The sequence below is a fragment of the Anoplopoma fimbria genome, chromosome 3 (assembly GCF_027596085.1).
Source record: "Anoplopoma fimbria isolate UVic2021 breed Golden Eagle Sablefish chromosome 3, Afim_UVic_2022, whole genome shotgun sequence".
Lineage (NCBI taxonomy): Eukaryota > Metazoa > Chordata > Actinopteri > Perciformes > Anoplopomatidae > Anoplopoma > Anoplopoma fimbria.
Window position 1 is genome coordinate 23,120,618 of NC_072451.1, and position 24,557 is coordinate 23,145,174.

At 39.2% G+C, this 24,557-nt stretch overlaps 1 protein-coding gene across 1 annotated transcript; it reads right to left on the reverse strand.

Annotated features, from left to right (window-relative positions):
- On the reverse strand, positions 1 to 21,091 carry LOC129089343 (uncharacterized). The gene is made up of 14 exons (XM_054596756.1): positions 21,001 to 21,091; positions 18,554 to 19,765; positions 16,264 to 16,472; positions 15,979 to 16,150; positions 15,697 to 15,747; positions 15,227 to 15,332; positions 9,210 to 9,778; positions 8,746 to 8,949; positions 8,505 to 8,666; positions 4,751 to 4,905; positions 2,971 to 3,231; positions 2,034 to 2,205; positions 1,747 to 1,788; positions 1 to 1,008 (listed from the first exon to the last, which is right to left on the reverse strand). Exons 2-14 carry the CDS (start codon positions 19,688 to 19,690, stop codon positions 907 to 909), a joined length of 3,342 nt encoding a protein of 1,113 aa, XP_054452731.1. The 5' UTR covers positions 19,691 to 19,765; positions 21,001 to 21,091; the 3' UTR covers positions 1 to 906.
- Between the last annotated feature and the right edge of the window lie 3,466 nt (positions 21,092 to 24,557).

Below are 24,557 nucleotides of genomic sequence, written 5' to 3' on the forward strand. Positions count from 1 at the left end.
AGGCGAGTTTACAAAATCACAAGTAAAATAATTGACAGGGAAGAATGAAATCAACTCCAAATACAACATATTTCAGCATTTAGTGTTTTAAAACACAAAGTGGAAAGATGTAACTCTGCTTCATGATCTTACTTTAGCAACAACTCACACAACCTTGTCATTGAGAAAAAAAAGATAAATATGCTATTAATGTTTTCTTATCTTTGTGTTACTGAGTTCTTACGTTTTTGAAATTTCATGTGTATGGCAACGTTATTAAAAGAATCAAAAGATGACAATGTGTCTTTTGTTATGTTTTTGTTTTTTCAAACTACTTGAAAAGTGTTGTAATTACATCTGTATGAAGAATGCCAAAAATAAACACTGCAACATGTACCATAAATGTATAAGTGTTTTAATGAATGTGAATGAATCCGCTTGTCTTAACTGCTAATTTATTTAAATAATTTCTATTCATATCTTCCTCATTCATGACATTATTTCTGTATAAAAAAACTTCCATTCATTACTTACCATACTACAACATTCTGTAACAATTAAAAATAATTATATTTTAAATATACATTCAAATGTAAAATCGAACAAGACCAATTTAATTTTTAACAACATGCTGTAAAAACAACGCAGAGAAAAGACTATCAGTGGCTCTAATTCGACAGGAATCTACTCTGACAGCTGCAAAAGTAATACAGAGGTTGTAAACATTAGGGTCAAAAACAGTTGAGGTTCAGTGACTGTAAGGTCAGTTTGAGGGTCATGTTGGGCCAAACTGTTTCTATTATTATATTCCTTTATTAAAATAGTAAAGCTGTAAAACTGGAGAGAAAATGGAGGATAAATCCTTGTTTCAGGTCAAACCCTGTCACTGTTCTTCCTCAACTGTTTGGAAAGATTTTTTAATTCACACTAACAAAGACCTTGGTCAAAGATTTTCACCAGACGTTTGATGTGGAAAAGTTTTTGCCGAAGTTCTTTGCACTTTTTCTTCTTTGCTTGATAATCTGACGTCTAGAAGAAAAAGAAATTGAAACAAGAAGATATTAAAGGAAAAGTTCACCTCAAAATAATAAATACATATTTTTCCTGAAGGTAACCCACAACTTCTCACAACAAGTGAGACTGGAGTAATCATGTCATGATTTATGGAAAGAGCCATTGATGTTCAGTTTCTTAAAAAACATTTTTAAAGCACCACAAGCAGATTGCCTTCTAGTCCCATTATATAGGAGGGAATGGAGACATTACTGCAGCCAATATCTCCAAAACTAGGCAAATAACTTCAAAATAAGTTACATTGTCAAATAGAACTACAGGTAAGAAGTAAAATATGTATTTTTGATTTCGTTCCTTTAAACAATCATCGTTATCTGACTAAACAGCTAGCTTGGTTTAACTTTAGTTTAATGGGTAGTTATAGGCCAAACTACACTATTTCTTGTGTCCTGTCTTAGATTTAACTTCCCATTTTAGTGGCTATTTAAATTTGATTCACTTTGGTAGCTGAGACGCAAATAAATGTTCCCTTTTGGAGGCTAGCTGTTTCTCCCTGCTTCCAGTCTTTATGCTAAGCTAAGCTAACAGGCTACTGGCTGTAGCTTCATATTAATCGTACAAACATTGGAGTGGCATCAATCTTCCATCTAACCTTTGGCAAGAAAAAGAATAAGCATATTTCCCAAAATATCAAACAATTGTTTGTAGTAACAAAATCACACATTATGATACCACAGATGTAATTCCACTCACCCTTTTCAGGTCTTTGAGTCGGTTATACTCGTCTGCCACACCCTGAAAACGGAAATACAAATTCTCTCACTGAATTGACTTTATATCATAAACAATATAAGACAATTCTGATATTGTAGCACAAAAGTGAAATCTGGCTTGGTTCATCTTCAATTCTTTGTGTTTCTGTGGCAGTCCAACAGATTCATATGGTTAAGATATAGTTAAAACAGCTATGACTGTATAATCTCCTGGCAGTTTGCCCTGAGTTTTTCCATTCTGCGCTCCTGCCTCCTGTTTGTCTCTACCTGGTACTTCATGGAGTCCTTGTCCAACATGTCCAGTTCTCGGCTCAGCTTGTGCATCTGGTCACTGATGTCATCCATTTCGGCACAGAGGCTCTTATAGCAGGCCAGATCGGAGTCAAACTCCTTCTTGTACTGGCGGCGCTGCTTGTCTGAAGTTATCTCAGGGTACAGCCTGGGGAGGGATATAAACATGACGACATGACATTATTATTGAATTTAAACTATTATAGAGGCAGTGTGGCAAAAATAGAAGGGGACTTTTTAATCAGTCTCCTGACCAGTATTTAATTAAAATAATTTTAAAGGTTGGCCAAGTTGCCTTGAAGACAGTAGTGATGCTTGATAGTATTTGTAGCAATTCAGCATTTTCTTCCAAAGTAATATACATACTCTTTCAGGGCACGGCACATTCTCTTCATTAATATTATAATAAGAAAACATTAAGCCAGAGGAAGTAAGGCTTCCCCTCCGATTGCTATTCATTTCTGAAATTTGCGTTCATCCAAAAGGTTTTTTCAAAAACTGACACTGAGCTTTTCTTGATTCAAAACCCCACATAGTCTTTCCCTGCCTTAAACTACAAATATGTATATACAGTATAAATAATATCCTTTTATTTTACAGGGAGAAAATGCATCTGAATGAGCATGTAGACATTGTATAGCTCCAGTGAAACTCAATGAAATAAAAGTATTTCAGATGGATTACAGTAAACCCCAAATTTAGGCTTTTTTCCCCATCATATATTTTTTAATTTAAAAATGATTTCTCTTTTATTTTGTTTCATGTTGTATTTCCTGTTTTTTGCTTTAATGAATAATGGAAAACCAATTTGCCTCTGTGTGTTATGTGCTGTACAAATAAACTTGCCTTGCCCAAATACTCCGATGCCAAAAACACCAAGATTGCAGTATTGACTGGCAGAGTAGTGGCCCACCTGTACAGGTAATCTGTGTGGTCCCCGTCCAGCTCATTGGCAGTGTCTCCGGTGGTGTAACCAGTTTCATACGGGGACTCCATCGTCTCCCGAGCAGCAGATCTGGGCACTCGTTCCTTTTTCTGCTCCTTCTCCACATGATAGGGAGGAGGTTTCCTGATGCTGTCAGTGTCGTCTGAGGAGCTGCTGGAGCAAACCGGGACCCTGCTGTTCTGGTACAAAGGCTCTGCGACCCGACGATTACTGTTGTCAGCAGAGAAACTATGAAGAAGCAAGATAAAGGTATTACATGATCGATCGAGTATTTGTACTTGAATGTCTGCAGCAGCATTCATTTATTCAGGAATAAATTCAGGAATTCAGAAAAAAAAGCTTTGTTGATTTTGGCATTGGATTTTTGTTGTCATGAATAACAAATAGTACTTAAGTGTATTAAATGTATATATTTGGAGATTTAAGAGTCTGATAAACATGAAATGCAGCATTTTCCTTTCATAATATTAAGCTGCAGGCCACATACAGCTGATTACTTATTAAATAAAGAAGTGTTTTGACTGAACTGAAGCATATTCCCGGGAGAAGAAGCTCTATAAATAATAATAATAATAATAATAATAATTAAGCCTTTATTAGTCCCACAACCGGGAAATTATTTCTCTGCATTTAACCCATCCGGGAGGAGCAGTGGGCTGCAATGAAGCGCCCGGGGAGCAACTTGGGGTTAGGTGTCTTGCTCAAGGACACCTCGGCATGTTGCCGGTAGAGGGGTTTGAACCACCAACCTTGTGGTTACGGGACAAGCGCTCTACCTCATGTGCCACAGCCGCCCCCTTAAGAACATTTCTCATCATACAATTTGTTTGTGGACATGAAACCACCTGATGACGAGTGCTCACTTGACTTTTTTTAAACCTATTACAAGTATAGTTTGATTTCAAAACAAGTGTGGTGTATTATTCTCAATTTCATTTTTCACGAGTAAAATATTTTTATTTAGCCTCAAGAGGTTGTCATAATACTCACTTATCAATCTCACAAACAGTACGAAAAAAACTAAACAATGAAGAACTTATCTGCTCAGTTCTGTGAACTTGAACAAATGACCGAACATCGTCAACGACAACAAAAGATGGAACATAATATGCAGAACATTTCCTTGAAATTGCAACTCCCTCTCCCGTTGTGGAAACAATGTGATTAATCTGATCAAACCATAACAGCATATTATCTAATTCAACATCCCCTAATTTGGTTTTGGTCCACTTGCTGTTCCACTTCTTCTGATTTAAAACAATCAGGGCTGTCCACTCTAGTCGGTTAGTCGACTAATCAGCTGTTTAGTCCAATAAGATTTTTTTAACTTTTTTTAAAGAAACTTCTGAGCACAGTTCTTGTTAATACAAGATTTAAAGATTTAAAGGTGCTTTTGTGTGATCCGATTAAATCAACTCATTGATTACATCTTACGAGGTTCGACTAAGAATTTCTTTGGCCGAGAAAAGCACTAAACATAATTCATCATCACATATTTGTTAGAACTTTAATAAAGACCAAAAGCAGACAACAGATGACCATAATTATAAGATTTCAACTAAAGAAGAATGTATTTATTTTTTTATTATTATCTCATAACTGTCTGGAGAGCAGCCAAACAGTAGGCATCAATCCTGACAGGGGTTCATTTTGAGGTTTAGTACAGAAATGCTTTTTTCTGGTGTGTCCTGTTTTTTGAACACAGTTCATACTGTGGTGTCTTGGTGTAGCTGCGACAATCACTCACCTTTGGCTTTTATAATTTCCCTCACTGTGGATGCTGACTGTTCTGTTGCCATAGGAGACCACACTCTGCTCCGCCCTCAGGTCAGGTGCTGCTCTCTCTGATAGAACAACAGTTGGTGCCTGCTGGGTGCTGCGCACCTCTCCAACAAGGTTCACCTATAAGATAATATCAGCAGAACGAATCAGAATAGCTTAATTTAATGCAGAACTTTGTCCCGCCGCGATGCAGATCATTTGATTCTAATCATGCAGAAATGGACAAGACAAAATCAGAAAACACCGAGTATGAAGTATTCTGAAACATAATGCCATATTTAGCATCGCGATACATGTGAGAAAGTCCTCAGGAGGAATCAAATGAATGTGTGTGCTAGAAAGAAAGAACCTTTTCTGCACTAAATCTGTCACATAAGCAGTGAAGTACAGAACTGGAGAGCTCTCTACGCTGCACAGCACCCTGAACTCAAAAACACTCAGATGAGAGAGGCTGTGTCACTGCCAGACATGGATGCATGTAGCCTGGCAGATACACACACACACACACACACACACACACACACACACACACACACACACACACACACACACACACACACACACACACACACACACACACACACACACACACACACACACACACAGTAGTCTTGGTTACAGTGTGACTGCAGAGAAATGAAAAGAGAGAAGAAGTCCCTTTCCGCTGATCAGAATCTCACCTCAAATCCTTTCTTTCAACAACCATCAGAACCAGTTAATTGGAAGGAAACACACAACAACATTGTTCTGAATTGTGTCCGACATGAAACGCATGTTAGCAGTGGAGGTGTGTGTGTGTGTGTGTGTGTGTGTGTGTCACCATGAGCACACTGAGAAAGGTTGAGAGGGGAGTGAAATCAGTGGAACAACCATTACTGCTGTTCCATCTCTCTGAACTATCAGGTAATCATCAGGAAAAAGCATTCGAAAAAATGCGTGGTCATAAGAAAACATTCTCCTTAAGAGAAAAACTGCATTATGTCTCATGTAATCTACTGCTGTACTGTATATGCATCATTAATGACTCAGTCTTTGACCTATTTCTGGATCCGCCCCAGTGAGCTGATGCGAATGTCTGGAAAAAGCAGCCTGTGAAATAGATCTCATGAATGTGGAGCCGGAGAAAGATCCTCTATGTGGAAACAAACTCCCAGAAAGCTGCAGGGAATCTGATACACTGCAGCAGAAAGGTGCTGTGACAGCCGCTGTTTTGTGCAAAGCCAGTGTTTTTAATTCCCACACTGTTGAGTCTAGTCAATGCTTGTGAAAGCACCACTTTGTGCTAAAATCCAAAGAACGGTTTCTTCTAGTTTTTATTTTCATTACAGATTAGGCTGCTGCTTATTTACTTGATTAATCACATAGTGGCATCACACTTTTCCAGAGCCCATTTAATAAGCTGGCACTTGAAAATCAAACAATTAATTGATTATCAAAACAGTTGCTGATAAATATTCAGTCGTTCAACTAATGTATAAATCAACTCATTGCTTAAGCTTCAGACCCCAAAGTGATGTCCTTCATTTTTTTCAGATTTTTACTGAAAAAGCAACAAATCCTCACCTTAAAGAATCCATAATTAGCAATGTTTTTACCTAATTTAAGATTATTCACTTATCAACTTCTGCCATTGGTTTCTGTTGATCACCTATTTGCTTTTTAAAATATTTTTCTTTATAGTACATACACCATTTTAGGACATGGAATCTGCAAGGAAGAGCTGCCCACTTGACGGCTCATCACTTCATATGTATAGTCCTATTTCTGTTCTCCTCTTTGACTTAAGGGTGGATAAATATTAATTGGACTGTCCTGTTCAATTCAATCAACTTACAATTTCAAATATTCTGCTCTCTTTGCTATGAAACTCGTTATTCTTTACTCTCAATTACCACTCTTTTCCTAGTTCTGTTAAATACGAATGTAGCACAAAACCCAAGGAAATGACTTCTTTGCCAGGAGTCTAATCTGCAGCAGTCCCTTCGCATACTGAATCATTTAGCGCCACCACAATCTGTAGGGATTCACACAGCAACACTGAGGCAACTCAACTCTTTTTATACATTATACATGCCACATACATTATATATGCCACCCTGCAAGGCAAGCATCTTCACTGCAATACAAGAGTGCCCCAGAATAGGCCTGCATCTCGATGAAGTGACTCGCTACACCCTCTGCAGTGATAGGCAGTATGTAGGCCAAGGCCTCGCTGGATAAACTGATTGAATATGTTTCTTCCCTTTTTTATAACGAGTCATGGTGGACATGATACATTCATAGTACACTGCGACTCTAGTAGATTAATCACTGCTAAATACCACATGAGGCTACTGCTGTGAAGTACAGGCAGTACAGCTTTCACAGAGTTTACAGCAGCATGACTACCTGCTAAATGCTGGAGCACTGATTGTCTGGGACAGAGGCTCATACATTTCTGCTTTATCCATCAATAATATATTACTTTTACTGTCGTCTGAAAACAAATATATGTAGCTGGAATGAACTACCAAAGCTGTTACTTTTCTGAAGAGAAAAGTAATTTAAAGTCACCAAAATCATGGGTAATTTAGAGTATTTGAAAATTGACCAGTGCTGTCAACTTTATTAGTCTATCTGTGGAGAAGATTTCTTTATGTGGCCACACCTGCAAATTCCCACAGGATTTTCTGCCACTTTGATGCTCTGCCTTAATCTATGCATCTGTAGCTTTTACTGTTGCGTCACATAATTTTCAATGTGACAAAGACATCAGCTGTGGTATAAAAACTGTATACAGTGCATAAACAAAAGCTTATATAACCCACATCACGACCGCAGGCAAAAAAGAAGGGTACTGCCAGATTGCTTCAGGTCTTATGGGCCCTCTGGTTGGATGAAATCCAAAATACCAGACAATTTTTGTGTAGTATAAGAATTTGTTAGGCTGACAGTTGGGAACAAAACTTTTATGTTTACAGTATACTGTACTTTTCTAATGTTTTGGTCCATTATATAGAGAATAGTGTCAGTGAGTCCACATTGCTATGGAGAGTTAATTAATAAATATCTGAAAGTTTCTGTGTTCAAGAAAAAAAAAGGTTTTATATGCAAATGCCTGACAATAAAAAATTGGCCACTACAATACATTTTTTGTTCAGTTCAATCATCCACAGCATTTACTAGAATGATTTCATCAAATACTGAATATCGAATTTAAGAACAACTGTTTCTTATTTGGTAAATAATTTGCAACCTTCTTTGACTGCTCATAAAAAAACAAAAACCTGGCTCTTAACCATGAGGTGAATTACTATGAAAGAGTCTTCTGACCTGTTTCCTCACACAGGAAATCGTATAATGTTGCTTATTGTTCATCTGTATATGGTGTCTGTGCAGCTATTATCGCTAGTCTGGTTAATGATTCGTCAGAGTGAAACCTGGGAGTGCCAAAGATAAAGAGCAACGTTCTCTGAGTCAACAGCAGCAGGTTGATGGGAGTTTGTGAAACCAAAAGGTCACTAGCAAGAACTGAGAGACATGACGTTGTGTGTATATTTACTTTTCTTTTGTTATCTGACTGGAATATATAGAAATAAACATAAACCACAAGTCTTTAGTGGACTAACTGTAATTAGTAGACCATCTCAACTCACTCATTTACAAAACACAAACCACATTCACCCTCTGTTAAAATATCATGAAGAAAGAAATCATTAAACATAAGAGATTTTACTCACCCAATCCTGTACATCCCGGCCCTCTGAAGACCTGACCATCGGCTCGTCCCAGTAGATGTTAGCTTTGCCGTGACGCCAAATCTTGCTGCGGGTCTTGTAGGCGTAGTAAGCAGACAGGGACAGGGCCAACACCACCATTAGACCCAACACTAACGCCACCGCCTGAGGCAAGAGAGGAAATTAGAGATCAGGATAGAACGAAATAGAAGAGAATAGACTGAAATAGAATAATCCCACTAACCTCTTCGGGGTCCATGTAGCAGTAGTGGTGCAGGTATTGGTTGTACATGGGGAACCCGCCTGGAAAACCGGCCCCCGCGCTGCCGCTGAGGCTGGGGCTGCCCTGGATGTTCTGGCACATCATCAGCATGGGATTGTACAGCATGCTCTGTGAGCTCTGAGACATTGGGTTCACCCCGATCACAAAGATGATGTCGATGATGCCCTTCAAGTCAAAAGAAAGGCACATTTATTTAACATGATGCAATATATTTAAAAATACAAAAACTATTCTCTGAACATTACTATGATACACGTAGAAGATGATAGTTCATGTCACGACTTCACCAGTCAGTTTCAAAAAATGTTTTGCCATGCAATAATCTGCTATTTGCTGTTCCTACCTAGATAACCCTTTCCTATCTTCAACATGTTGTTGTGTGTGTGATGTTTGAAGTCATTTGACAAGAGAAGAGTGAGACTCACCTGAAGGACAGCTAAGATGATATTACAAATGAACACAGTGAGGTAGAACCTGCATCCCCTCATGATCCGTGACCGTGAGAAACTCCCCACCAGGAAGCCGAGTGAAACAAGGAAGTTAATGGCCGCCATGGAAATCATCGCCGACTTGGCAGACTGTGGTGTCATGTAGGAGCTACCATAGCCGTAGCTGCCTCCATAATATCCCGACTCCATCCCTGCGACCCCCCCTGGAGCCCCGACACCGTAGCCCCCGTACCCAAACCCATTCATGTCCCACACCAGGGTCGAAGCCACGCAGGCGAAGATGAGAAAACACATGAGTACTGTAGCTCCTTCGAAGGTTTTGACGAAACCAGGAGGAGAAAACCAGCGGTAGAAGTGTTGAGGCTTCTCCTCCATGTAGTTGGAGTCAGGGGGGGCATTGTAGGCGTCGGGGACATGCTGGCTCTGGGGGGAGTGGACACTTCTGGGGGGATAAAAGCTTTGGGAGTTGGTGCTGTAAGGCGGGCTGTAAACAGGGGGGCTATCGTAGTACCGAGGCTCATACATGATTTTGAGGATATCGCTGTGATTTCACCTGGAAGAGGGAGGAAAACATGAATGATTTGATTAGTGGAATAAACTATTTCCTTGTCATCACTTAACATCATGTTACAGCACTACAAAATGACCAAATTTAACAGCAGCTTTAAAAGGGGCAAAGAGTCAATTCTGTTGTCTCAATCCATTGGAGTGATGCCTTCAAAAGCAAAACTTTTTTTAGAATTGAAACTGGCAATACAGAAAAATAAAATACTCCAAATGCCTTTTAATTTGTTGATTTCATGTTCTAGTTTTTTTGAGCACCTTTTAGCCCTTCGTTCACCTCAGCCCATCCCTGAAACCTCTCTCTGGTATCACTGACCTACGCTTCATCACTCCAGAGGAACTCAACCCAGCAGCCTTCAATAATTCAGTGAGGCAGCAGATAAGAGGCGGGCAGAACCACAGACGTGCTGCATATATGTTACATGAGTGAACCTGCTGAATGTCAGCTCACTGAGAGAAAAGCGGAAGCTACAAGAGAAGCCAAGTCAAGTGTGGCAGATCAGTTGTTTTTTGGTCCGTAGTTTATTTTACTGTTCAATCTTGCTCTCAGAAAATAAGAAAAACGAAAGTTACTCAATTGCTTTCTTACTGTAACTTCCCCATCTCTGCTCTGTATTAGTAATTTATTTAAACTATAAAACTGCATCTAAACAAATGAAAATTCTACTGATATATTTAGCTTCTGTCCACTTCCAAGTATAAGCTCTGATCAACCCATTAAATGTCCATTATTAATTCCTGCAAGTCTTCTTCAAACATTCAACAGGTCTGATGATTGATCAAATGTACAAAGAACTAAAGCTGCAAGCAGCGATGAACAGGCCCTCGAACCGTTGCGCCCATCAGGGGTACTGGCGGGACACCGGGAATGTCTGTGACCACAGCGCGTATGAATGAGAAGTTTTCCTTAACACTGACTTCCTGTTGCCTGTGGATGAAGCTGTGACTTTGTGGGGCTGTATACATCCTCACGCCATGACTGTTATCAAGCATGAGACAGATTTGAGCAAGTCCAGAGGAGTTTTTTAATGGAGAATCAAACGTCAAGCTTTCAAGAACTTTGAAGTGGATTTTATAAATTCCCTAGGAGGAGTTTGTTAAATCATGCACCTGGAAACGGCCAAAAATGCAGGGAATTTTCACACAAAATTCAAAATGGCCGACTTCCTGTGAGGTTTAGATCATGGCCCCAGGAGACTTGTCTACATGTGATACTCGTGACTACAAAATGTAGTATAATTAGGTGAAACATACTGAGAGGGCTGCTTCATTGACATTTTTTAGGGGGCGCTATCGAACCCTTTTGCCACTCCCTTCACAACAACCATATAAGGTAACTAAATTTAGTTGTGTACTGAGCATTTTTAGCCACTCATAAACACCTTTGTTTTTCATAGTAAAGAATGAGTCACCTCGGCAAAGGCGTTCCACACAACCTAAAACTTTTCATAACTTTTCATCACAAAGGTATTTAGATTGTACTGACAGGATTCGAAGTTGATCTCTTAAGTTCCAGAGCAGGAGTTTCTTTAATGTACGCTGCCTGGATTTGGTCATAAATACATGAGTAATTCAAACAAAATTCAAAATGGCCGACTTCCTGTTGGGTTTAGAGCATGACCCAAATATACTTATTTTCAGGTCTATAATTGATAATTTGCCTACTAAATTTGTTACATCTAGGTCAAACACACTGCGAGGGCTGGTTGGATCAATTCCCCTTGCAAATCCAAAGCACAAAAACAGATCAGGTAGTTCGAGCATTTTTAGCCCCTCAAAAACACCTTTGTTTTTCTTGGCAAAGAATGCGTCGCCACGGTAACAGCATTCCACAAACGTTAATAAAATTCCTCGGCTGGCATTACATCTTACATGTGTGTGGCACAAATTTGATGTGGATCCGTTATACCTGCTAGTTGCAAGCCAAAGTATAGAGGCTGTAACTTCCTATTACCAGTAGGTGACGCTATGACTTTGATTCAAAATTGGCCTGTTGATGTCTTCAGGCTGGGAGTCATCAAACATGTGACATTTGGAAAAGATCTGACCATGTGGAGTGCGAGTTACATTGGTTATTTCTTTCATGGCAAAGGATCGAAATTCGCCGAGCCGCCACGTCGCCACAGTTCAACTTATCCTTTAAATCTTCACGATAATCATGAACAAGATCTTTAAAGCTTTTCTAACAAAGTTTAAGAGGGATCTGATCAATCTGTGAGGAGAAACATGTGAAAGTACACAACATATGACATCATCGTACCACTAGGTGACTATGACTATAAATCAATATTGTCATCTATATTCTCAGGATGGGAATATTATGGAGCATGAGAAATTTGGTGCCAGATTAGACAATGTACTGCCAAGTAACACCAACTTCCTGTTTCGTGGTGAATGTTGCTTTTCTTTTTTTTAGCCATGGATACATAGTTCAATAACATAACTTTAACTGCAAAGGTCTCAAGATCATACTGATCATACTGACCAAACCTCAGCTCAAACCCCATATCAGACTGACTCACCTGCCGAATTTCAAGAGTTAACCAGTAATCCAAGCACCTCAAAGACATACCAGAAAACAATATTAATAATAATCATAATACACATAATAAATATAAATGTGATCCTTCTAACAGCTCAAACAATGTAATAATTAGTTAAAGGCTATTATTATGAGGTACAACTTACCTTGGACTGTAGAAAACGTTCCTCAACTTTGCACCCGTCCAGCTCAGCTGATCTCATATCGCTGTGAGTCTCCTGTATAACATCAAGGTGTCCTCTTTATATTTCACCGACGGTCGTAAACCGAGTCACTTCTCATGATGGAAACTTTCCGAGAAAGGAAACCTGCGGAGCGTCTGTGCGTCTCAGCAGCAGCACAGGTGAACCTGCTGCCCCGACGGCTTCCACGTCTCTCATAGAGCCTTTATAGGCTCCAGCTACCTTCAAATGAAAGATTAAAAACTGCAACTAGTTGAGTATATTCCCCTTATGTAAAACACTGGATACGTTTATAGTTTATGAATGTTTGAAACCATAATATATAGAAGGAGGTTATCTCCAAAAGATAACTTCATTGTAATGATAATTCTATTATTCATTATTATTATTATTATTATTATTATTATTATTATTATTATTATTATTATTATTATGGCAGGCGGTCATACAGTGAGGCACTAACCTTCATACATTAATAATAATAATAATAATAATAATAATAATAATAATAATAATAATAATAATAATAATAATGGATTTTATTTATATAGCACACTTTAAAATACAAAGAAATCTCAAGGTGCTGCACAGGGTAGAACAATCACAATAATCAAATATAATAATAAAACACTAAAAACAAACAAAAAAATAAAATAAAAATTTAAATTAATTAATTAATTTAATCATAATGAAATCTAAGAATATCTATTAAAACCGAACAACCACCCAAACACAAGCAATCCAAATTATCAAGACCCTAGGGGAAGGCAGAGAGGAACAGGTGAGTTTAAAGCCAATCAGAAATGAAACAATGTTTTATGAAATATATTTCTGGGTCATTGATTTTTGTTTAGACAGACAGTCTATCCCCACATTTTACAAAGGCTACCAAGCAACTAGACTTATTGTGAAAGTCATTTACACTTGAATGATTCTGAAAGTAATTGTTGGATGCAGTTCCAACAGGTTTGTAGTGTTGAAGCCAATACTGACAGCAGGTATAGATATAATCCAACATGTAGGTTAAACCAGTAAAACATCATCCACAGTACTGCTGGCTTACTCAGAGTGATTGAACATACCAGTTGCTATCTGTCTTCCACTTTACCTGTGATCACTTTACAACAGATATCAGCATATATCACTGTCCTTATTACTGAAATGTCACTGTCCAAACAACAGAGCAGACAACAGGAGAGAAACTTAAGAAGTAAGGTGGCTGTAACTGTTAACTCCATACAAGGAACAAAGTCAGCACAGCACTTGTGATAATGCACGCTATGTGATCATATAGCAGAAGGGACCAGAAGTGTAGACTCAAGTCACATGACTTGTACTATTTATTTACAATTTACAATTTTAATTTATTGACTTTAGACTCAACAAAATCCAAAAAGACTTGCAGCTAGACTTGGAGTTTAACACCAATGATACGTGACTTCACTTGGACCTGAGCCTTTTGGAATTAAAATACTTAATCGTGCCACTAAACCCAGAGATTAAAAAGTGGTCCATGTTATTTAAAAGGTGTTCATTTCCTGAATCAACTAAAATTCATACTATTCGTTCCCAGCAAGTCAACGCTTAAGTACCCAGATCCACGTTGTTGGGCCAATCCGATGGCATCAGATCAAGTTGCAGGAGAGAAGCCTGAAAGGACTTGCGTAACGTTACAATTATACCAAAGATTATTTCATCTGCTGAAGAAACTATGCAAAGAAACAACAATAATTGCAGAATGCAAAAAGTACAGGTCGGAAATTACAGATTTGGACACTAACAATACATTTGGTGAAGAGAGCATTATGACTTGTTTAGGACTCGAACCTCAAAGTTTAGGACATGGGTCTTGCCTGCCTTAGTTTGAAACTTGACCTGGGTCTGGAGTGGAAAGGATTGAGACTTACTGACTTGGTCTAACCTCTGGAATGGATACAAAAAATGTCAGTCAATGTGCAAGAGCTCGGCCTAATAGCAGTTGACTCCATGAGATCCAAATAGTTCTACCTTAGTATTATTTCACCAGAATACCAAGAATCTGTTGTTTGGGAATAATTAAACAACATTCCTCTGCTATTCAAATTGTGGGAGGGTTTCAACTAGTAACTGAGGATTCATTTCAAGTTCTTTGCTTTCCTGAAATGATGGATTGGGTCACTTTACAACCACTTCTAAATAAGGAAGCTAACTGTTGGCTAACCGCTGTCTACAAATACACTATCCACATCATCTGTCCAGTAAAACACAAACAGTGATTCAAATGCAACTTCAGTTTTTTTAATGCTGTAGAAATCAATGTACCAGGCCAATAAATCAATGGTTCAATAACATATTTATACTGTCTGCTTACTGAGCTTATTACATTGGTATAGACAAAAGACTCAAGTAAAAGACATGAACACAGAGCAGGTAGAATGCAAGGTCTTGACTTATAGGGTTTGGTACACGGGATGTCAGTCCAGTAACAAGCAATGGTATCCAATAAACGCTAGGCAAGATCTAAGTCAACGGTTTCATGTCATGTTGCAACTATACAAAAAGTGGAAATACGTTTTTCATTCAAAATAAAAAATATATATTCAATACAATCAGTATACTGACGAAACAAAACACAATAAGAGTGACAACAAAAAAATCAATGACAGAAAGGTTAATTGTTTTGTCCGCTCATCAGGTATTTCTCTCTGTTCTTCTTCATGTCCGACCATTTTCCATGGCTTCCAGGTCAAAAGTGCGTATTCTGTTTTTGATGTGGCTTAATTTAGCTTTTAAATAGTCACAGCGTTCTTTTTTCTCCAGGAAGCCAGGGTCCTGTGAAAAAACACACACATAAAATAATCTATTGATTAATGGCAGCAACCGTAAAAATACATCTTTTTTTCCTCTCCTTCTCTTTTCCTCTTCCTTTGCTAACTGTCATCTTGCTTGATTTATTCTGTAATGTAGCCGTATTAAATGAGAAGACTCAGTTTCATGGTGGAAGCAATATTATTTGCATCAGTGGGCAGCTTTATTGGAGAAAAACAAATGCTACCTGGGTGTTTACACAACAGTAGTAATTCTAACACATCTCTAGGTTAAATGTTAGGATTGCCAGATTATTTTTCAATTTGTTTGAGGGTGAGCAGATGGAATACATGAGGGGACTAGTGCCCTCAATTATTGGCAAACTTACACTCTTTTTCTCCTGATACTTCTTCAGAATGCTTTGAATCCTCTGCCGATCCTGAATAATAAATGGAATGTTAACCAGGTGGTTTGCACAAAATACGACATAAAACACTCATCAAACAAGTTTGTATCACAATTGCATTGTGTAGCTATAGATATGTTTAACATGTCTGTGCAATAAGGAGGCCTAGTCATGACCTTTTCATCCCAAATTAAATCCATCACAGAAATGGTTTATATGGTCAATGGACATGATTAAATAAAGGTTGTTTTTAATTCATCTCACCTCTTGGCTTTTTCCATCTCTGAGGAGTCGTGCCATCGTAGCATCCAGCTGTATGAACTTATCAATGGTGGTGCCGATATCCCTGTGGAGGTCTTTGTATTCCTGAAACTGGTCATTGAAAACTGCTTTGTATTTTTCTCTTTCTTCCACACAGCTGATCACTGGATACTTTCTGTAGAGAAGGATTTTAGAGAACATGAATATGTGGCTTTTAGTGTTTACAGTAAATATTTGATATGACGTAGAGTCAGAATATTAACCTGCATAGTTTAAATGTTCACTCACATGATGTAGTCTGCGATGATGTGTACTTTAGGCGTGTATTCAGACGCTGTGGCTCTGTTCACACTGACTGGGTTCTTATGGACCTCAGAGATAACAGCATCTGGATTTCTATAATCTTTACTCAGAGTCATCTCTTTTTCATCCTTGAATGATATACGCTTTGTTTTCTGAGGGGTTAGTCGGATGGACTGGTGAAACTCCTCCTGGGGCTGAAAATAAAAGACAAAAAGGATTATTAAAAAAACGTGCATTAAAATATTTAATGATTATCCACCACTATGTGTGCACGCCTGTGTCATCATTACAAGAAACTCTCTAAGACGCCTAGGAACAAAATGTAGGTTAAGCTACCTGTCACAGAAATCCTAATTATAAAAAAAAACTACAGCCAGAAGGAAAGCTGCCCCATTCTTTCGCTTTGACAAGCTAAGCCTCTGAAGTTTCATTCCTTCAGTTGGGAGATGAAATTATTATGTTCTGGCCTCTCACCCTGTCTTATTTAACATCAAACATACTAGCTGACTGTGCTGTTTGTCGGCCATAGGTGGTGGCTGTGATGCTCGATAACAAGGACTCTATTTGCAAACATTAATATTTATTGTAGCTGTTGAAGGGAATGTACAAATGTATTGTTTTTATATCTCCGCCATCTGTGTTGATTTACCTAACTAAGAATTTACTTGGCACAACAATAAATAGACTTTTGTTTATTCTAATGCTTTAAAATATTGGATTGGATGTGTAATGGATTGCTGGGCATGTTGTGCTAATTGAATTGGATCAGACGCCAATAGCCACGGCTATACAATCCACATTTGTTAGCAATTTGTTTTTAGCCATTCTAGCAGCAGGAGTGTGTCTATGTTAGGGCCCGATGTTCCCCACCTTAATATCCTCTTAATATAATACATTAACGAGACCTTTCACAGGGTTTTATGTTCTCAGCAATGTTTCTCCAGAAAATATGTTGAAATCACCCACCAACAGCTTATAGCTTACTGTTGTACTGCTCGAAACCTTCTCCGTCAAATTGGATTTATTTTCTCTTTAGACATTGATATCTCCACAGTGGCTTAACAGATGTTTACCATTAAAACTGCATTTGAAACATCCACCTCCCTTCATTCATTTGCAATTTGAACTACAAACCTTTTGAAGAAAGCCCATATCAATATCTTACAACATTAGTTTATATTAAACACATCGGACTTTGGGAACACAAGTATAACCTCTGGAATCTAGGAATGTCCCTCAGCCAGCCATTCCACACTGAAATATCTCAACAACATGCTAAACATGACCTGCCAAACATGGCATTTTAGCATTGTCATTATGAGCATGTTAGCATTTATTTCAAATCATTGCCGTTACTAAAGCCTTGCAGAGCATGGCTGTAGACTTGTCTTGTTAACCTGCCACCGGGTTCATGACATGAGCTTGGCATAGTGGTTTAGAAGTTGCTATAACATTTTCTAAATCAGTTATCTAGTCAGAGTAGTGTATATGCGTAAATATCTTGTGCTGTCCATTCAAAAACTTCTCACTGTCAAACTAAAGACAACTTTGTTCCTCATAATTCACTATCCGTACAATGCTAACATTGACATTTCTTAATTCTATTTTTGCTGGGTCGTATTAGCAAATATATTTCTGATAACTGAAAGAGCATCTCACATATGGTTGCAAAACAGGAATGTCTCTACTTCACATCTCTCAGAGAGAGGACTGCACAGTCAATAAAGTTAAGAAAAACAGTTTACAGCTTTGGGATGAATCCTGGTTGACTGCCAGCAGAAAAAAAGCTGACATATCAATAGTGACAAATGGCATGCTCACTGCAGATATCCTGACTGACTTTAAATTTCATTGGATTTGATCTGCCACTGTTGTTTTGGGGCTGATGTTGGCTCATTTGCAATCAATAATAGTAGCCCTGACTGTTGTCAACAATAAAGGGGATGTTTGATATGTCATATATACTTAAGATAACATTGAAAGGGGAGCGTGTGTGACAGAGTAGCACAGACAGAGTAAACCCAGAAAGTGGATAAACCATGTACGGGCTGATAATCTACAGAAGCTGAGAACAAAACCTGTGAACATTTTAATTGGGAACTTGCACCCATAGCTCTTTGATGAATTCATGTGGATCACTTTCAATATCCAGAAAAAATACAACTCTTGAAGAAGACATTTCAGTCTTTTAGAGAAAATGATTTTCCTCAGTTTAAATTTAGAGGCGATGAGATTGTCTTTCATCTAAACTCTACATAGGACTAATGACCTGTACCTTGTTCTCAAAGTACTCCCTCTCCCTTCGTGCAGCCTCATGCCTCCACATCTTCAGACACACCAGGAAGCTTCCCAGATACATTGCCATGTTGATGAAGATGAAAGCCGTTCCCGCCATCTGGCCCCCGTCAACCCGACACAGATTGGACATGATGGGGTTAACGCCTATTGTCATGTAGCACAGCCCCCCGCGGTTCAAGTCGTTCAGGTAAACAATCCCAATCGCCATGTAAAGCAGGAACAGTGCCACGTTGATGAAGGCCTCCGTCAGAGGCCACCAGGGCGCGTCAAGGAGGATGGTGCGATAATACATCGTCATTCCCATCACTAGGAGAATGAAGGTTATAATCCAGGAGACTCCAGCTACAGCCAGTACAAAGGCAGTCATGGGGCCTCTGTAGCTGTACCCAGACACGCCTAGCCCATTGTTATAAACACCATTATAGAGCCCGTAGCTGTTGGACCACTCGCTGTCTTTCTGGATGTACGCGATGACGCAGGCAAAGACCATGCCCCCAAAAAGAAGCTGAAGTCCTGCAAGAAGTCTGAGCAACCCTGGCCAGGATTTCAAATAAGAGTACTTCTGGTTATAGACCTCCAGCTTCTCAGCGTAGTACTCTGCAGGGTGGATACTGGTCAGGAGAGATTCCTCTCGTGGGCTCTGATACAGGAGATCATCAGAGGGGCTCTCCCTTAACAAAGGCCTATGAGAGTTCTGGCTGGAGTTGCCCAGTGAATCACCCCAGTTCCTGCGCTCCCTTAGGGGACTTACAGGAGGACTCACCCTGGTCCCATTAGGAAGGATCTGAATCCTACTGCTGCTGGCTTCAGAGTCATTAAAACTGTCACTTTCCTTTGTCAATTTATGGATGATGCCTCCCCATGACTGAGGGATGAGTGATTTCAGTCTGTCCTTCATGCTACCTTTATTCTCTTCCTTCTCCGCGTACGGTGGAGTGCTGGCAGTTCGGCCTGTGGAGTTAGTATCACCGTCATCTGTGATATTATCTGGTGTGGGTGTGTGAGTAACCCACACAGGCACTGGTGGATCACTAATGGAGTTCCTCTTGCTAGAGGAGGACTCGACCACACTGTCAGGGTCTTGTCTCTTGAATCTGCTGCTCCAGCTTTTCATGCTGCGGGCTGATTTTGGTGATTCATTGAGAAAGAAATAATCATGAGGTCCTTATGAGGCATGGAGAGGGAGAAACTGTGAAGGGGAAAGATAAATTATTAGTTATGTATAATAAGCATGTAAGCATATGTGCCATAATTATATGCTGTAAATGTATAATTAAAACACCTGAGCATCAGAAGCTCACGCGTTATGAATTTAGCAAGGCTTCAGTAAATCATTTCATTCACCTCATGATGACTTTGAATGTGCAAGAGTCAGATTTATGAACTTTAAACTTTATATCCACTTCAGCAGGCATTTCCCTATTAAAATAGCATTTAATTAGTCATTTATTCTTGGTTGTGTCCACCTTGATGATACAAGTCCAATATTCACTCTACTTTTAGCTCTTTTTTGGTTTTTCCAACCACTGCTGAGGGAAATATCTGGCTCTTCAGCTGCAGAATGTTCCCAAGTTAGTCTCTAACTGTGTCTGTGTGCTGTTTGCTGCTGAACAGGTAGCTTCCAGTTGCTTTTTTCGAGATTTTCTTGGTGAAAACAGCAGCTTTCGGCATATAAAAACAAAGCTGATGCGAGCAGTGAGAGTGAACCAAAACAGTAACATTTTGGGCCAAAAAACCAAAGCAACGAACTGATACTTCCGTTACATATAGCTGAGGGGAGCTGCAGACGGGTGATAATAATATGTGGTTTCATCACATTAACACGTGGTATTAATCTGTATCCCTTGTCTGTATATACCAGGTGTTCATGCATCAGACTAATGCAAAGATCCATCGGATGTCGTTATCCAGATAATGTAGTACAGATCACATATTAATACCAGGTTGAAATGTGGCCTGAACAGCTAGTATGTTATTCATTGTTAAAATAAAAAAAATCAATATAGCAGCTTTAAATTTGATTGACTTGTGCAATCCATATAAAGGCCACATAAAACAGCCTTTCCATTTGGTCTGTTGGTCTATCATTACACGGTAATGCAGTAAGTGTTTGGATGGTAAAAAAACAAATCCTTAAAATACACCTGCATTGTTTGCAACATTGTTACCTGTGATGTTCCAATATGATGTGTGATTTTGTTTGACCAAAACAATGCCAAACCACAACATGACTACAGTGCAGCTCGGGCTCGACTAATAGCTGAGTTTAAGCTGAGCTGTGACTCACAGCAAACTGCTGCACAAGCTTTTAACACACACAAACACACAAACATGAAGCTGTCACAAAGTGGGAACACATTAATAATACAGAGCATTTTTGTCTTTAAGACAATATAATACATCTCAAAAACACATCTCTCTTACCCGTTTGACCCCAGCTTGTTTCTCTGGTCATGCAGATGGACTTTGAACAGGTGTTTTTAAGGAAACAGGAACTGATACCTATTGTAAAATGGCCGGCGTGTCCACCAGGCCCACTCAGCTCTCCAGTCTCTCAGGTGACTCACTCGAGGTGTTAGACGCTCAGTTCCACACAGGCAGGGTGATTGGACAACTGTGTGTGTTGAGAAAATGAGGGGGGAGTAAAAGATTAAACATTAAACCTGAACCGCCCCTGTGCTGGTGCTGACTGGCACTACTATGTTCATCTGTGGGAGGGAGAGAGAGAGAGAGAGAGAGAGAGAGAGAGAGAGAGAGAGGCTGAAACTGTTGACATTCATAAAAACAAGGAGAGGAGGTGGTGAGCCAACCCAGAATGATGCATGTAACCCACAACATGTGTGTCAAAAGGACAAGGATTGACATTATGGCTGCTAAGTTCATATTGTCTTCCCTTTATAGATAAGTCAAGGGTACAAAGTGGACATATAGACCTATTAATATCTCTTCTGTGCACATATACAAGCCTAGCATTGGCTAGTGATACTTTGAGTATTAAGGATACAATCAGAAACAGTGGATTGTCCCAAAGATAACACTTGTATTTTGAGACAAGCATGTGTTTGATATAAGCCTTGTGATATCAATTACATCTTATATCTAAGATCTGAGAAAATACTGCTTTATCATCATGTCATTTATGAATAATACATTTTCGCCTCAACTGTGTCATATTGTGTTGTCGTCACAGAGGGAACTGGAGTGTTTGGCACTAGAGGGCAGCAAGATCCTGTGTTTCTCACTTAGACGGTTGATCGCCACCTCTCTCTCTCTTTCCCAGTTAGTCGCTCTTTTCCAACTTACCTTCTCCTCTGCTGCATTTAATGTTTCCAAATCTGGCTAACCCAGTAAACATCTATGCTCTATATCTTTTGACCTTATTGCTTTAGTCGCATATAAAGAATAGAATAAAAAAGCAGTTAAATTCATAAAGTTCACCCTGATATTGAGATATCATTCCATGTAGCAAAGTGCCTGCTGTATAATGTGACGTCACTCTGTGCCAGCGCTTCTCTCAAAGCGGCGCAGATTTTCATGTAGAGAAAGCTCAAGGCAAGGACATCTGTAGTGACCCCCCCTCACCACCCTCACACACACACACACACACACACACACACACACACACACACACACACACACACACACACACACACACACACACACACACACACACACTGCAGTAATCCAGCCAATACAGTACAGTAATCCAGCCAATACAGTACAGTAAACACATAATGCAACCCACTTTCTCAAGTGAGTACAGAGTCCCATCAGTGGCCTTGGCCGGCGGCTACCTCATCTGTTGTTGCTGTGCATGTCCTCTACTGCCGGCGCAGGTGCCTGTTCAGCTCCATATGTTATGCAGAACAATGCGAGAGTCATGTTTTGGGAGTGTATACTGTATAAAGCAAAGGCCTAATATTTAAAATAGGGCATGGATACAGGTCACCCTGTCCTGTGTTACATTAATATGTTGAAAATCTGAAATAAGACATGAATCAAAACTTTAAATCAATGTCAAATGTCTCCTCTTTTTAACAATGAAATTTAATTTAATTTGTATAACTGTTATCAAATGTATGATTATAAAACAGAGATGTATGGGAAAGAAAAAGCAAAAGCAAATGTTAAAGGAATTGTTTGTAATTTCAAGAAATATGCTTATTGCTTTCTTGCTGAGCGTTAGAAGAGACTAATTTCTGTACCGCAAATATGAAACAATAACCAATAAACTTTAGCTTAGCTTAGCATAAAGACTGGAAACAGGGGGAAACAGTTAGCTTTGCTCTGCTCGAAGATAAAACAAGTCTAATGCAACATTTCCACTTCATGTCACACCACGGCTCGCTTCAACTCTCTTGAAACCGTCCTTTTTAGGTTTTCCATCAGCAAGAGTGGATAGCACCTGTTTCTTTTTCTTTGAAACACCTCTATCGAGGTTCCAAATGAGATGAGCCGATAAAAGGGATGATACAGGACATTCTGCACAAACACGCCATTTCTAAATAGTAAATCTAGAATTTATTTTATTCACTCGACTCATTAAAAATGCCCGCCTGCATACCATGCCATGGTCAGTTGACAAAGTAGGCTACAGACGTTCCTCTGTTTATTTGCCAATGAACTAAAATAATACACTGAGTTTGTGTCGCGTTAAAGATGATGTTATGCAAGTTTTCAGCTAAGAATCCCAGCTACATTGAGGTTTTACTATCTGCAGAAAAATACCTGATACCAAAAGTGAGTAGAGTTGAGCCTTGGTGTTTTTAAATGAATGCCTTTCTTGGGCTTTGTGTTCGAAAGGTGCAATACAAATACACTCGCTTACTTGCATGTAACAATTTTTCCTTTGACCTCCATGCATTTCTGACATTTTAAATGGGCTTTACAATGTTTTGCTAACACTGTATATGGTGTGATGCAAGAAATAGCCTTATATTCCTTTCATAGAGGTCAAAAGTATCGATTAATCAAACTTTGACTGCATCATTAAATAGTGGCTGGTCAAGCATCCACAGATGAGGCAGTCGTGAGTTATGTAAGTATTGGTGGCTGAATAGAGAAGGTTAATCTTTATAACTAAAAAAAAACTGTTCTTGCGAGTGATTTGAGAAGTGATCATAGATCTGAGTTTCTGGCTGAAAGGATGCTTTCAAGTGGAGGACAGATGGGAAGCTACATGTATACATTATGTGTGTTTCCCAGTGCAGGTATGCACATACACAAAGTAGATACATGCATGCACACTTTCATGCTTGAAGTCCTGAAACACGGCTTGAGGGCTCAGAAAAAATGGCTCTTTTCTTCCTTCAAAGCTAAATGAAGCAGCCTCCAACAGACAACTTAATTTGTATCAGTTCATTCTGCCTCAGATCTCGGGGAGAGAAACGACAAACGGAGGAAGACATTCAGATAGGTAGATAGAAAGAGAGAAGTGATTGATGCTGATATAAATGACACTCAAAAAAACATTTGTTGTAATGAAAAGGCCCTTCACGCCCACTGTAGCATTGTGCATTAAAAAAAGGCCAAAACCAAAATCAATACTCCTATTCGCTCTGATATCCCCAAGTGTATACCAAACCACGTTAGCTATAAATGATAGGAAGGGCATTAAGCATAATGCAGCAGCTTGCTATTAGCTCCCATGGCAGCAATGGAGAAAAGTGGGGCCTGTAATAAATTCAATAAATGTCTTCCCCTTCCTGCCATAAGCTGTCCCCGAAGGACCTTTTCACACTCTCAGATGATGCTCAACACCCCCATCCCCCTCCCCCTCCTGTCCTTCCCCAGTCCGAGGGTCATCCTCAATCCTGTGAAACCTGCCCCCCCCCCCCCCCCCCCCGCTTCTTGTCTTCTCTTGCTGTGGATTCATCTTCAGTACCCTCTAGGGGAGATCTCTGGTAATTTGATGCCTTTTTTTCCCTTGCCTTTCACACTTTCAACAAAAGAATAAGTAGTAGCTGGATGAATTAACTGCG